This window comes from Eleutherodactylus coqui, chromosome 1 (assembly GCF_035609145.1).
Source record: "Eleutherodactylus coqui strain aEleCoq1 chromosome 1, aEleCoq1.hap1, whole genome shotgun sequence".
NCBI classification, from domain to species: Eukaryota; Metazoa; Chordata; class Amphibia; order Anura; family Eleutherodactylidae; genus Eleutherodactylus; species Eleutherodactylus coqui.
Genome location: NC_089837.1, coordinates 105686384 through 105700702, shown reverse-complemented (window position 1 = coordinate 105700702; position 14319 = coordinate 105686384). Strand labels below are relative to the sequence as shown.

The following is a 14319-nucleotide window of genomic DNA, read 5'->3' as shown; positions in this document are numbered from 1 at the left end:
GCTGTTTGATTCTCTGCTGAAAATAATTAACGTGGGGCCCGAGGTTTAATTGCAGTGACCTGAGAAAATTGTCCCAAAAGCTTCCGCAGTGCTGCTATGGCTTACTGAAAAGTGAAATTTCATCATTTAACAAGAACAGTTTCCCACTCTGGCATACACTATGAATAAAACCCATCCATACTGGATGACTTAGTTATTTACTTACATAAAATAAAACGTTATATATATATGTGATTTAATCATTAAAAAGAGGTTGTACTAGGATCACAGATCCCAAGAACAGGGGTCTCATCTTCAATGCACCCCCGAAGAGAGAAAACTGACAGTAGTGATGGTCGCGCAAGCATGCCGACACTCTATTCACTTTCAATGGGATTGTGGAGATAGCCCAATGGCCAGCACTTTGTTACTTCCATCAGCCTCACTAAAATGAAAGGGGCTCCAATTGTGCATGCTCGGACAGCACTCCATTTGTTCATTCTGACACCAATGTGAAGTGAGAAGCGACCCTGCAGTGACAGGCACAGAGGAACACCAGACTTCCGTTCGAGATTGGCAAGAGTCTCAATGGTGAGACCTTCCCACCAATCAGCAAGTCATCCCCCATCCTGTGGAAACGGGATAACTTGTGACCCTGGGACAACCCTTTTTAAAATTGGAACACAGAATTTTAAGGGATTGTCCAGTTACCGGACAACGTTCCTTCTGGAGCATTGCACCAAACTAAATGAGCTGTACTTACTCATCCTTTGTCACCATGATCCAGCATGGCAGCCACGCCATTGTCCTGCTGTTTACTTTGTGCAGATGTCACCGGAAGTCATCTGACCCAAGCAGCATCACCACCCATTCTCCTGGCATCAGTGCTTCCATCCTGGGCACCATGACACCAGGAGATCAGAACGATGATGAGGCAGAAGTCAAGTGACATCTGCCATAACAAGAAGCAGAACGGTGAGGCGCAAAATGCTGGGTTGCGGTGGCAGTAGACGGTTAAGTACTGCGATGGCAGAAGACGGGTAATTACTGATTTTGTTATTTTAGCACAGCGGGCGCTATAGAATGTTTATCCAGAAACTGGACAATACCCTAGAAAACAAATTACACAGCTTACAATGTATACTAGAATACACAAAGATGCATCGAATGGCTGTGACATGTTGACTTATCCAGCCTGACTACGACTACATCCATTTCTAGATACATAAGCAAGAATGTGAAAAAAACAATTACTAGGCAAATGTAACATACAAGATAATTTTATTAGAAAAACATGACTGACAAAGAAAGAAGACACTTTAAATAAGTAATACATTACTCTAGTGAATGTGTGTATACGGAGAAGGCAGTCACAGAAATCTGACATTTCCCAAGTGCATTTAGACTAAAAAGTACCAAAGCTGGTAGCTGCTATTGCTATAAACAGAATAGTTTCATGGATCTAACAAGGCTGACCGTCGGACAAATAATGCAACCGATCATGTATAAGGTTATGGGTTGCAGCCAAGACTCTTCTTCAAGTTCACATAAATGTATTCTAATGACCTAATTAAGTTATGCTGAAGGAATGGAGAGCAGAACTTTGTCCAGTTTTAACCATTACACTCAAAATTATTGAGCTTCAGTCAGAATAAGACCAGAGATGTTAAAGCAACCCTTTGCTCCTGGACAAACAAAGATGGCCGCAGCACGTTTCTATCTGATGCACTAGTATGCATCATTAGTGCCAAGACATTACACATTGCTTTGATTGACCAGAGCAGCATATTGTGTCTTCGACCTGTCACAGCATGCATCATGAAGTCAGAGAAGCACTGCAGCCATCTGTTTGTCCAGGATCGGAGGGTCTCTAAGGTTTGTGATGTGGTAGAGCTGCCTACATCCCACCATGTCCAGAAGTGCCGATTAAGGTATGGCCAAGGAGCCGACCTCTGTAGAATAAGAAATGTTAGAGAAACTCATTGAAGAATTTTTCTTTAAGAAAAAAGGCTTTTAACATGGAATGGTTCAAAAAAGTGTGCTCAGGTTACATGCCGGTATTAAGTACATGGAGTGCTCATGACATTTTAAAAGTTAGGCAGAATTAATTACAAGACAAAACTTCATATGTTATAGGAAAATATGAGTGTACTATGTCAGTAGCTTCAGTCACATAGATTTCTCTCTCCCAGGTAATCAGCCACTATAGAAACATACAGCAATTGTCCAGAATCAAGCATAGCAAGGGAATAAATCCTGTACTGTGAACCCTTTACATCCATGGTGTGATCCTGGGCAGCCACTGACCGTCAGTAGTAACCTCCCTGGGGTGAGTTAATATGCAGAAAACAAACGGCTCCTTCCCAGTGAAAAGGGCATTGTAGTCCCATGAGGTTATGCTCAAAGCCTCTCCAGCAAAGCCACTATGTACGAGAGGCTTTGGCCATCCTATGGTTGCCTCAATACTAGTACTGCCTTATTTTCTTCCACTGTCCAATTTAAAATTCAAGTGGGAGACAGAAACGCCAGCAACATTGTTGGTACCCTTTAATACTTCACATACAGCGCCAATAAGATACGTCAATAACCTTACTGGTATAAAGTTGTACCCGTTTCTTCAGAAATTGGCATTTACAAGCCCTGTGCAAAAGGTAAAAACTTTTAATGTCAATTTCTCAAACTTTTTAGATTTCTTGCCAACATAATTCTTAAAGGGGTTCTGTAAAATGCATTTCCATGCCCACGAGCGGAATCTACTGCAACATTCTGCTCGTGGGGTGGAAATCGCAGCATGTCCTATTCAAGTGCAAGCCTTGCACTATCCACATCATCGGCGGCCTGACAGTTCTGCAATGCGGCTGTGCACCAGCCGGAACATCCGGAGAGCAGAGAGAAGATGCCAGACAGCTAAGCCGGGGGTCACTGTAGGGGCACAGGGTCGCATCCCACTGCGAGGATCTCCCAGTTGGAATTCGACCTGGCCATCTGCATTCGGCCAAAGTGATGTAGAGTTCGGGGAGCTGTGTCCATATGCATCTGGTACGCTATTCCTGCGGTGACCCCCAGCAAAGTCAGTACGCGCAGAGCCAGCTTGACTCTTTTCAGAAGGCTGTGCACGCGCAACCTTCTAAAAAGGGTCAAGATGGCTGTGTGCCCATTGACTTCTCCAGAGGAGCCACAGGAAATATAAGAATAATCTTTATTTGTATAGCACCAACTTATTCCGCAGTGCTAAAAGGGGAGCAGGCGAGTATGAAAACACAGCATTTCAGGCTCCAAATCACCTAAACTATAAGCTCCATAACTTATTTCATGGTGCTTTAAGCTGCACTCTTCAAAGTCTCACGTTTCTTGCACAAAATATTAGATTTAGGAGCAAACTAAAGATCAATGGTCAACCTGGTGTACAGGTCAGATAATGTAAGACAAACATGCATTACACAAAAATATACTCAGTGTATTTCTAATTTATCATCTCTCCCCCCCCCCCCATTCTGTACAAGACCATTGCGGTTGGGACGGCAGAACAAAAAAAACAAACCAAAAAAAAAAAACACTAATGTATTTTTGCTGCAACTGTGGTTTTTATCTAAGAAACATGTATTTTATATGTTTCATAAAAACCACTAGAAAAACGTATGCGGTTTTTCCACTGCGACCATGACTGTGAATACACCACAAGTGGTACAGAATAAGCCAAAGTTAACTAGTTTTACTGGCTTAAAAAGTTTCTGAAATGCTTAAGGCAATTAAAGGGGTTGTTCCAGGAAAATAACTTATACCCCCTTATACATGATAGGTGATAAAATCTGACTGGTGGTGGTCCTCCGAACAGAAGCTTCAGTGGTCCCACGAGTGCACTACTGCTTCATTTATTTTTGTGAGACTGCCGGAGATCAGTATAGAAGTAGGATGCTACCGTTCTTTCACTTATTTGGCATGATGAATTTCTGTTTCAACTGATTAAAAAAAACAACAACAAAAAAACTACAATATTGTAAAAATACTGCTGGGAAAATATACATTGACAGAAAGCCGTAGTTCCATATTTTACAGTTCTTTTTCGTATAAATATTGAACATATGTGTTGTGCTGTAGACCCACACTTGCCCTGAAAGATCTCATATCTGTAAAATGCAATACTGCATGTATTAGGACTACAATTGTCATTATTAACCAGATGAGTAACCAGAAGACAAGAGTAGAACCATATAGAAATCTTGGTGGCTAGCCAGTTACCAAATAGAGGAGAAAAAGAAAAAAGTGCGATACCTTTTATGCGATTGTGAAATATCAAAAGGGTCCATTTTGTGAAACTGTCAAGCTTTAGACTACGTGACATGCCCACCATTGGTACAACAGTCATATAGAAAGCATGGGTAAATCTATGGGCTCATTGAAGCCAGTTAATAACCAGTGACCCATTCTGATCATCATGTTCATCTACCCACATGAATAAGGCATAAATAATAAGGAAGAGAAGCGGTTGCTTCCAGTTAACATTGCTTTTATATTTTCCTGTATTAGCAGACTTTCTGAATTATGGAAATGCCTCTTTAGCTATGAGGGCACAGAATATAGTTGAGAAAAAAAAAAAAAAAACATAGGGGGGGGTGGAGGAAATAATTGCAGAAAATACAAAAAAAGCCCACAGAGTTTTTAAGAAGGGTAGTCTCTTATCACATGCCTAACATCACAATATTAAATGGGCAATGCACAGTAACGGCATGTTCACATAGCAGATTCTGCCACGTAAATTTCCGTACCAAATCTGCCTATAAAACCACCGCGGCTATTCTACCACAGGTCCGCATAAGGATTTATGGGCAAAATCTGTGTGTGGAATTTGATGCATTTGTATGCAGCTAAAATCGGGAAGTAGTGACGTGTCACTCCTTCATGCGGATCAACCCAAAACCCATCAATAGGGCATCAATTCCGCGCACGGCAAACACCGCAGCAGAATAGCCATAGATTTCTGCTGTGGTTTCACAGGTGAATTTAAAGTGGAAAATTCCATGGCAGAATCCGCGGTGTGACCATACCCTAAAGGAATGCTAAATAAACCATCTTGTAAAAAGTTCACAAAAACCCCTTAAAAACACAAACACAGGGTTCTCTTCTGTTCTTGGCAATCACCATCTCTGGCTAGGGAATGACTGAAGGACAGGGCTCGTCTAGCTTAGGATACGCATACACGGGCCGATCGTCATCAAAAGAATGGCTCAAACGAGCAAATACGGGCAACTGTCAGCTCAGGTTAGCAAGGAACTCGAGAGGCCGAGTGAGTGAGAATCGCTCCCTGGAGAATCGCTGGAGTCAGTTGGATTTTAGCTCACCTAAAAGCCAAGTGTTTATCAGCCCGTGTAATCAGGCAGCCGTTCATCTATGAACTACCTGTTCACTCTAAACGGAAATGGATGGCCAGAAGTGATCTCTGGAGAACTTCGTCTCAATTCAATGAGTGATTATCGCTTCTGTGTGAAAGCACAGGAGCAATAATCGCTGGGACAAGTGTTGTTTTGTGCAGAAGTTACTCTTAGTCTCTATTGCAGAAAGTGAAGTGGGAAGGTTTCAGCTGCTGCAAGCAACCTCTCAGCCAGGAATACAATAACCCAAGACATTAAATATAGTTTCAAATGCACAAGTATTGAATCAGAGATTAATGTATGCCTCTTTGAATTGCTACTCAAGACTTTTTTTTTCCATCTTCATCGCTTGGATTTCACTGTGGAAAATAAGTTAAGTATTAGGACGACAGCATAGTAAGTGCGGATTTAATGTTTTTTTTACTTTAGTATCTCTCTAAAGGGTTGATGACATGAAAACTAACAGGTGGAGCATTTAGGGAAAGTGCTCTGTAGATGTAGATGATTTAGCAGATTGTAGGCATTTCTATAAATAGGAAAAATCAGCAGGTTTAAAATGACAGACAGAAAACAAGATTTCTGTACTTACCATAAGATCTCGTCTCATTCATTGGGGGACACAGCTAAAGACCATGCGTATAGCTACAGCCATTGGGAGGCGTACACAAAGCAGAAAAATAAGTAAGCTGCTCCTACTAGCTATACCCTCAAGAGAATGTGCCAACATACTCTTGGGAGTAGATATGTGAAAGTCCTAAGATCAGACTGGGCGAGTGCTGTTTTTCCCCCAATGAAGGGGACAAGAAAGCAATTTAACGGTATAAAAGTACAAAAATCTTGTTTTCTCGCCCGCATCATTGGAGGGACACAGCTAAAGATCATGGGATCTTCCAGAGCAGTTCCTCGGGGGCAGGGAAAATATAGAAGGACACATACGATCGGTTTATGGCCATCTGTAAAACTCTTCGACTGAGGGGAGGAGACTGCGGATGCAAAAGAACGCACTTGGTAAAACTTTGAAAAGGTGTACAAAGGAGGTCCCTGCAGTGGCCTTACACACTTGGATAGCTAAAACACTGTTGCGCACCACCCACAAGGCACGCACTGCCTGAATAGAATGAGCAGAAACACGGAAGGGAGGCACTCTGCCCTTGGCATGGTAGGACTCTTCCACCGCTGATCGGATCAAGCGAGAAAAAGATGACCACCTTGGATACTACACGGCCATGTCTTGGGCCATCAGGGATCCCAAAATGAAAGAGCACCTGAAAGAGGCTGTCAGAAAGGTACCTCACATTACATCTAGTTTGTGAACAGCATGTTCTCTCGGATGAACTCTGGAGGGGCAAAATGAAGGCAAGATAATATCCCCATTGAGGTGGAATGCTGACAGCACCTCAGGTAGGAAGGAGAGGACAGGACGCAGGACCACCTTGTCCTACTGCAAGATAGTAAACAGAGGCTTTGTCAACAAAGGCTGCAAGCTCAGAAACCTAGCAAATGGAGGTGACTGCTATCAAGAAGGCCACCTTCTAGTCCAAAGGCGAGCTGGCAGTTCACTCAATGGCTCAAAGAAATGAGTAACATATCCAGTACCAGATTAAGGTCCCAAAAGTGGGACAGGAGAATGATATGGAGGAGCAGCATGAGCAACCCTGTGTAGAAAAGTATGGATGGACGGCTTTGAGGCCAATGTGCAATGGAAAAATACGCACACTATCCATATCGGATTCTTCAGGGAACTAAGCCTAAGCCCATATCCAGACTCTCCAGTAGGAAAGATAGGGGATGGGATAAAGAGAAAAAAAAAAAAAAAAACACGTTGGATGGAAGTTGCATTGTTCGCACCAGAGAAATAAATCTTTCCAAATACGATGATAAACCCGAGAGGAGAGGGGGTGAGTGGGGGGTGTTCTAGCCTTCATCATGGTTTGAATGACAGGTTTCTCAAATCCATGGGCTCTCAAGACTGCAGCTTCAACTGCCACACTGTTAAACAAAGCATAGACAAACTCAGGTGAAAGAGGGGTTCCTGTAAGAGAAGAATCTTCTAGAAGAGGAAGGCCCCACAGAGAGTCAAATTCGTGTAACATGCCCGGCAGGGCAATGAGAATCACCATGATAGAAATTGGGAAAGAGGAAGGGGTGGAGAAGACATATGGGAACTGGAAGTTCATCCATGGAATTACTAGTGAATCTACTGCCTGAACTTGGGGATCCTGAGACCTGGACACAAAGATTGACAGCTAGTGATTTATTCTAAACGCCATTAAATTGACCACAACCCTAACCAGATGTCCACCCCCAGAATGTGGACCGCCCAAAGCACTGGAAGGTGATCTTTAGCCCATGTTAAGATTTTCATTGCTTCTGCCATTACCTTTCTGCTGCAGGTCCCATCTTGATGATTTTTGTACGCGACAGCCATCACGTTTGACTGTTTAGACCCGAACTGGGAAGCCTTCAGCTAGGGTGCGAAGTGATGGAGCAACAGGGGAATAGCCCAAAGTCCCAACACAATTGTCGGTAGTGTTGACTCCTTTATGAAATTCCGCAGAGTACTTTCCCCAGCCAAAGAGCCTGGCATCCATGATGAGTACTTGCCATCGAAGGGTCAGAAAGCAGCGAGCCAGATGGATCCATGGGGAATCCAGCCACCAAAGAAGGAAAAGGTTACTGCTGACGTAGTAGGTGTCTGATCTGTTACCTGAGCGGGATTCTTTACAGCGACTATAAGGCTATTCACCATAGTGGAGAGTTTAGCAGCCTGTTCTTTCTCCTGATCAGAATAAGAGAGGGACTTAGACAGTTAAGTCTGAGTGACTGTTTCTGGGAGGAAGGGTCCAAGCGCATCCCAGAAAGGGTTGGATGGGATAACAATACAGGAGATCTGGATGATTGCCTTTAGCGAGAAGGCATAGTCCTCTTCCATGGGAAACCATGGGAGGAGTCCTGCGTGAAGGAGTCTTCTTCGGACTTGTTTTGAAACGGTTCACTGGCAGTAGGGTCCAGCCCGTCCAGCATTGCAGTAGACAACCAAGCAAGGTCCAACGCCACCTGTGACAGGAAGCGTGCCCATTCAGATTTGGCGGTCAGTGGGGGATGGGTGGTAGGGGAGTCAGTAGTTGGTTCTACGATCGCCTGCCATGATGGAATGCTCTTACGACAAAATTGCGGGTAAGCTCTGCCCACACGTAAATTTGGCAGAGCTTACCCGCTTCAGAGCTGGTCTGTGGCGTGATGAACCAATGTATCACTGTTGGATGGTCTGGAGCACTGAGAAATTAAGCCCTGTGGAATTCAGTCACATGGAAGGCACCACAGGTCCCAGCAGGCCTGTATAAAGAAGTTGAGGCTGGGGAATAGGAAGAGACAATCTGAGGGTGGACTTTTCTAGGTAGAAAATGTAGGAGCCAATGGTAACCCAGTAAAAAGGCACATCTGGGATTGATTGGGGAAGAGAAGGAAGGTGCTCTTCCTTAAACAGAGCACAAGGATTGGAGGAGACTGGCGCAACCGTGCCTGCCCAGGGAAAGGGGCCTAACTAGGCCTGAAGTTGGGGCCCTCACCCAGCACTGGAGAAGGCAGAGGACGACATAGCCCTGCGCCTCCCTATGGAAAACGATGTGGGCTGTAGTGGGCAGTGCGATTACTCACATTGCTGAAGAGTGGGGGAAGACTCTTACCTTTTCGCCGATAAAGAACAGGCATTTCATAGTTTCAGCAATGTACGCACCCTGTGCTTGTCTGCCTTGCAGGAGCAAGGGATTGCTCCAGTGAAAGGGGAACAATATGGCTGCCAGGTCACATTCAAGTTAGGGTTTGGAAGTGCCCAATTTTCTTCTGAGATCTGGGTAGGCAACAGGATGTTAAACGCCGTTCTGTTCACCCTCTTCAGTAGGGTAACAAGGACCGTCCTGCCAGCCCTGTAGTCTGAGTCCAAGTGCTTCTTGAAGATTGGCGACAAACAGGTCTGCATCCTTCGGACACCAAGCTAAAACTGTTTAGCTTGGTACCTGCAGGAGGGGTATAGCCAAGAGAAGGAGCTAACCACTTTCTGCTTAGTGTCCGCCTCCTAGGTTTTCAGCCATGTCCCCCAATGATACTGGCGAGAAAGAGGTATTATCCTGGCAAGAACTGAACACTAAATAAAAGGAAGTAGAAGTGGATGCTTTCAGTTTCATAAGCTTCTCGTTGTTCATACAGGGACAATACATTCCAAGCAAAACATCAAAAAGTCACCTAGAAATCAGCCGTAATAATTTCACAGTTATGTAAAACGGAGCAAGTTACAAATATACTTCATCTACATCTGTTACCGAACAAGGCTGACACCATATAGACTACGTACGATGAGCTACAGTTGACATCACAAGCACTGGCATTAACCACCGAAAAAACTCTGTACGTATACCCATAGTGTGCAAATTCACTGGACTGTATGTACACTTAAACAATTCCTGTGAGGTCTATTGTAAGACTTGTGGGGCTGCATGTGTAAAACAATAAAAGAGGACATCTGAGTGGCTTTTGAGGTAATCCATTTTGTTGCAGAATGAATACTCTTCTATAGGCAGCAACAAAAGGCTGGTTGATCCATGTTACACAGCTGGAACTCTTCGTGTTTCTAATCATATGGTAGACAGCGTGTAATAATTCCAGTAGTGTGGGCTGAAGCATAGTTAAAGGTAATGGTGTGCAGGTATGTGAAGATAAGGCACCTCCTCCTTGTTTGGGAGAGCTGTTGCATTGCTTTGCTTCCATACATACAACAGAAGCAGAGAAGTAATGGGCAGCGCCCAGGACGAGCTGATGTACACGTACAAAGTTGTACATAAGGTGCTTTCTTCTGGACAAGGCCAACTCAACTCTGTCAACGGGGAGAAAAGCCAGTTGCCAAACTGCAACCCACTGTCGGTGTCATGTCCCAAATCTGCATAAAAATAAAATATACACAAGCATAACATTATAAAGAGATAAAGTACATTATAAGGCTGCTAAATAACCACTATCCCAAGCAGAGTACAGGGAGCAGGGAGGCCAAGTATGAGCAATTATGTTCTGCACACTGGGTGAACCAGTTTTATATAGAAGATGTATCTTGTAAAACCTCTTTAACAAAGCCAAAGGCCAAATAGCAGAAAAAGTGTGTGAAAAATTAAGTACAAAGTAGGAGGTAGGTGGAAGGTCCTTAAAAACAATTTCAGGGAACTAGACTGTAGGCTTAGGGCAAGGACCTCTAAAGAAGTATTTTCGGAAATACTACCGGCACCACATGCCACACCACAAAGGTAGAGTGAGATTAGGGAGGTAAACAAGTGGCTCCAGAGTTGGTGTAGGAAAGGTGGTTTGGGTTCCTGGAGAACTGGGCTGGCTTTGTTGTTGGCTACAGACTGTACCGTAGGGATGGGCTGCAACTCAATGGAGGAGGGTGCAGCTGTGCTGGAGGAAAAGATGGTTGGAGGGGTGTTTAAATTAGGAACTGGTAAGGGGGGGGGGGGGGGACAAGAGAGATCAAGAAGGAGGCAGTGTAGACCATGTCCGGCGACTAAGTAATGGAAAGGAGGGTGGAGCGGTTAGCATAATTACAACTGGCTGAACAATTAAGAGGGATTACACTTAAAATAAAAAAATAACCAAAAACCTCTAAACTCTATGGTGATTAAATGTTAGAAGTGGAAACAACATACTTCATGGGACAAAAACTGTGACTGGGCAGTTAATTTAAAGGGTTATACTTTGTATAAAAGGGATTATAGAAACTCAAAAAGGGGAGGGGTTTGTCTTTAGGTACAATTCTGTTTAAAGCCCACACTACAGAAAAATATATGTGAGAGAGATGAACATGTGGAATCTCTATGGGTAAAGATACATGGAGGGAAAAAACAAAAATATGGGGTTTTCTATACGCCACCAAAAATAACAGAAGCTACTGAAAATCTATTAGTGAGGCAAAGAGAAGAAGCAGCAAACCACAAAGAGCATTTTGGACTTATATTTAACAGACCTAACAAAATAACAAAAGGTGCAAGCTGGGTGGCACCTGGGAAATAGTGACCATAATATAAGAAATTTCCAATTGTCTTTCAATAGAGATAGTTTTAATCAGGGAGCTACAAAAATATTAAGACTTTAGGAAGACAAAAGTTGAAACTGCTTAGAGATGCCCTTATCAACTGGGACAATGTCCTCAGAAAAAAAAAAATTTAAATTGTACAGAATAATCTTAAATACTCACTGTGAGAGGTTCATACCTTACAAGAATAAAAGATAGGAATAGGAGAAAATCAATGTAGCGCAATAAAGATGTAAAAGGGGCAACAAACAAAAAGAAAGTGTTTAAACTACTAAAACAAGAAGGCAGGGAGGAAGCACTAAGAACCATATGGGAAAAAAATGAATGTAAAAAGCAAATAAAAGCAGCAAAGGTGGAGACAGAGAGACTCATTGCCAAAGAGTAAAACTAACACTAAACTGTTCTTCAGCTAAATAAAAAGATAAATACTGAAAGTCTTGGCCCTTCAAATGAATGAATAAATAAATAAATAAATAAATAAATAATGTAGGAAGTATTGTAGAGGATGATGAGGAAATAGCAAATCTATTAAATAGTTTCTTCGCCAGTGTTTCGCCAATATATTATAATATATTCTTAACCTTTTCTGCTTTTAGCCCACTGTGTTAAGCTATTAAACACAGTAGGCTAAGACAAATATAGGAAGGGAACTGCGGCATCAGAGTTTCTGAAGTCACAAAATATAGGCAGTGTTACAATCATTGCTGCTCTCACTTCAGATTAAACTGTTTGCGACCTCTGAGCCATACAAACTGAATACTCAGACAGCAATTATTTGCTTGAAGTCTATGGTATGTGAGCCAAAATACGAAGGCTCTCCGATAAAAAGAAAGTGCCTTCCTATTCATTTAACTTCTATGACAATTGTACTTCCAAAAAAGGCACAATTAGAAGGAATATATTATGAGGTGATAAGGTTTCTGGTGCCCATCCATAAAGCAGTACCCCACCTAACATATATATGTTTTAAGTCTGTCCCAAATAATTTTTAAAAGTATACCTAATAAAAGTTAGTTTTTATTCATTTTTCTTTTTCGGTGATTAGCTATTTAAATTAAAAGAAAGTTACTGTCTCTGTGAATAAAAATAGTTGTATAGCTCCATATCAGCATGGGTTTATGAGAGATCGCTGCTGTCAAACCAACTTGATCAGCTTCTATGAGGAGGCAAGTTCTAGACTAGATGGGGAGAGTCACTGGATCTTGTGTATCTGGACTTTTCCAGAGCGTTTGAGTGTGCTGTATAAAAGGTTGGTAACTAAAATGAGAATGCTTGGTCTGGGCAAGAATGTGTGTAAGTGGGTAACTGGTCAGTGATAGAAAGCAGAGGGGGGTTATTAATGGTATATACACTGATTGGGTCACCGTTACTAGTGGGGTACCACAGGGGGCGGTACTGGGCCCTATTCTTTTTAATATATTTATTAATGACCTAGCAGAAGGATAGTGCAGTAAAATAATAATTGCAAATGATACAAAACTATGTAAAGAAATTAACACAAGAGAGGACAGAATGCGTTGTTAATTGTGTTAATTTCCAAACAAGATGATCTGGATAGGTTGGGGGCTTGGAAAAGGACTTGGGGATTTTATTTAACTGTACACTTAACTGGAGCAACCAATGTCAGGCAGCTGCTGCCAAGCCTCTGTACAAGTCACTGGTCAGACCACACATGGAATATTGTATATAGCTTTAGGCACTGGTACGCAAGAAGGATATAACAGAGTTTCAGCTGGTTCAAAAGGAGGGCAACTAAAGAAATAAAGTGGACAGACTACAATACCCACAAAAGTTATCAAAATTGGGATTATGTAGTTTAGGCAAAAAAAAAAAAAGACTGGAGGCAACCTCATAGTTATGAATATGTTACATGTTGTAGTTACTGATTACTTCAGAAGGGTTTTAGATCTAAGGCGTTATTTCTGACTGCCAGACTTGGGGTCAGGAAAAAAAGGTTAACCCTAAAATGAGGAACATTGGCTTCTACCCTACTGTTTTTTTTTGCTTTCCTCTGGATCAACATTGCATGAAGATAGACTGAACTGGATGGACAGAAGTCTTTTCAGCCTACAATACAAATGTTACAGGCAGCACTCAGCCCCTTTATAGCCAATTTGGTTATTCCCATGAGCAATTTTTCAACTTCTACCTTAATATTCCACCATTTCTATTAAGTCAAATGAAAATAAATACTTTCAGGTAGTAAACAACATTAATATGTCTTATGGATTATAAATTTACACACAAAATACCTTGACTAGCCGATCTGTGCCACACGTAACCATAAGCCCTCTAGAGACATCCATAGTCATAAAGCAGATGTTGTGTTTTCCCTCATGGAATGTGGCCAATGATGTTCGACTGAAAAATGAAAGTTGGAAGAGAAAAAAAAAAAAAAAAAAAGAAGAAGAAGATTATGAAAATTGGACTTTCTCCAAAACACAAATAGACGTTTTCGCTGCACACATGGCAGCTCTGCTGTTACTTGCTGTCAATTTATCGCCCCTTAAAACGCCCCTTAAAATGGTGAATGTGCTGCAAATTTTCCACAAAAGAAAAAAAAAAAAATCCACAGCACATCTGCGTCAAAATCCACAGCAGATTTCACCCTTTCAATTGAAGGATGGAAATTTGCTGCAGTTCTGCGCCAAGTGGTTTGGATTTGGACACCATTTTCAAAAGCAGAAAATCCACCATGTATGCACATACCCTAAAACTGCTCATATGGATATTTGCACTGTATTTAGGATCTCGTGCTGCCAATGTCAGACAGACATTCTAGAATGAGTAAAAGTTACATTTTGAACAGTCATTCTGTGATTCTTAGATGAAAATATTTTCATTCGAAAAGTTTATTAGAACAGAGTGTACATCATATATGGAGCAAACCAATCC

General features: G+C 42.1%; 1 protein-coding gene across 1 annotated transcript in view; it reads right to left on the bottom strand.

The window, feature by feature from the left end:
• Positions 1-1243: 1243 nt before the first annotated feature.
• WDFY1 (WD repeat and FYVE domain containing 1) overlaps positions 1244-14319 on the bottom strand; it is a 40297-nt gene continuing 27221 nt past the window's right edge. The window contains exons 11-12 of the mRNA XM_066598772.1: positions 13677-13785; positions 1244-10281 (exon numbers count right to left, since the gene is read on the bottom strand). Of these exons, the coding sequence (XP_066454869.1) occupies positions 10222-10281; positions 13677-13785 (169 nt within the window). The 3' untranslated portion in view covers positions 1244-10221. The remainder of the gene's footprint in view (positions 10282-13676; positions 13786-14319) is intronic.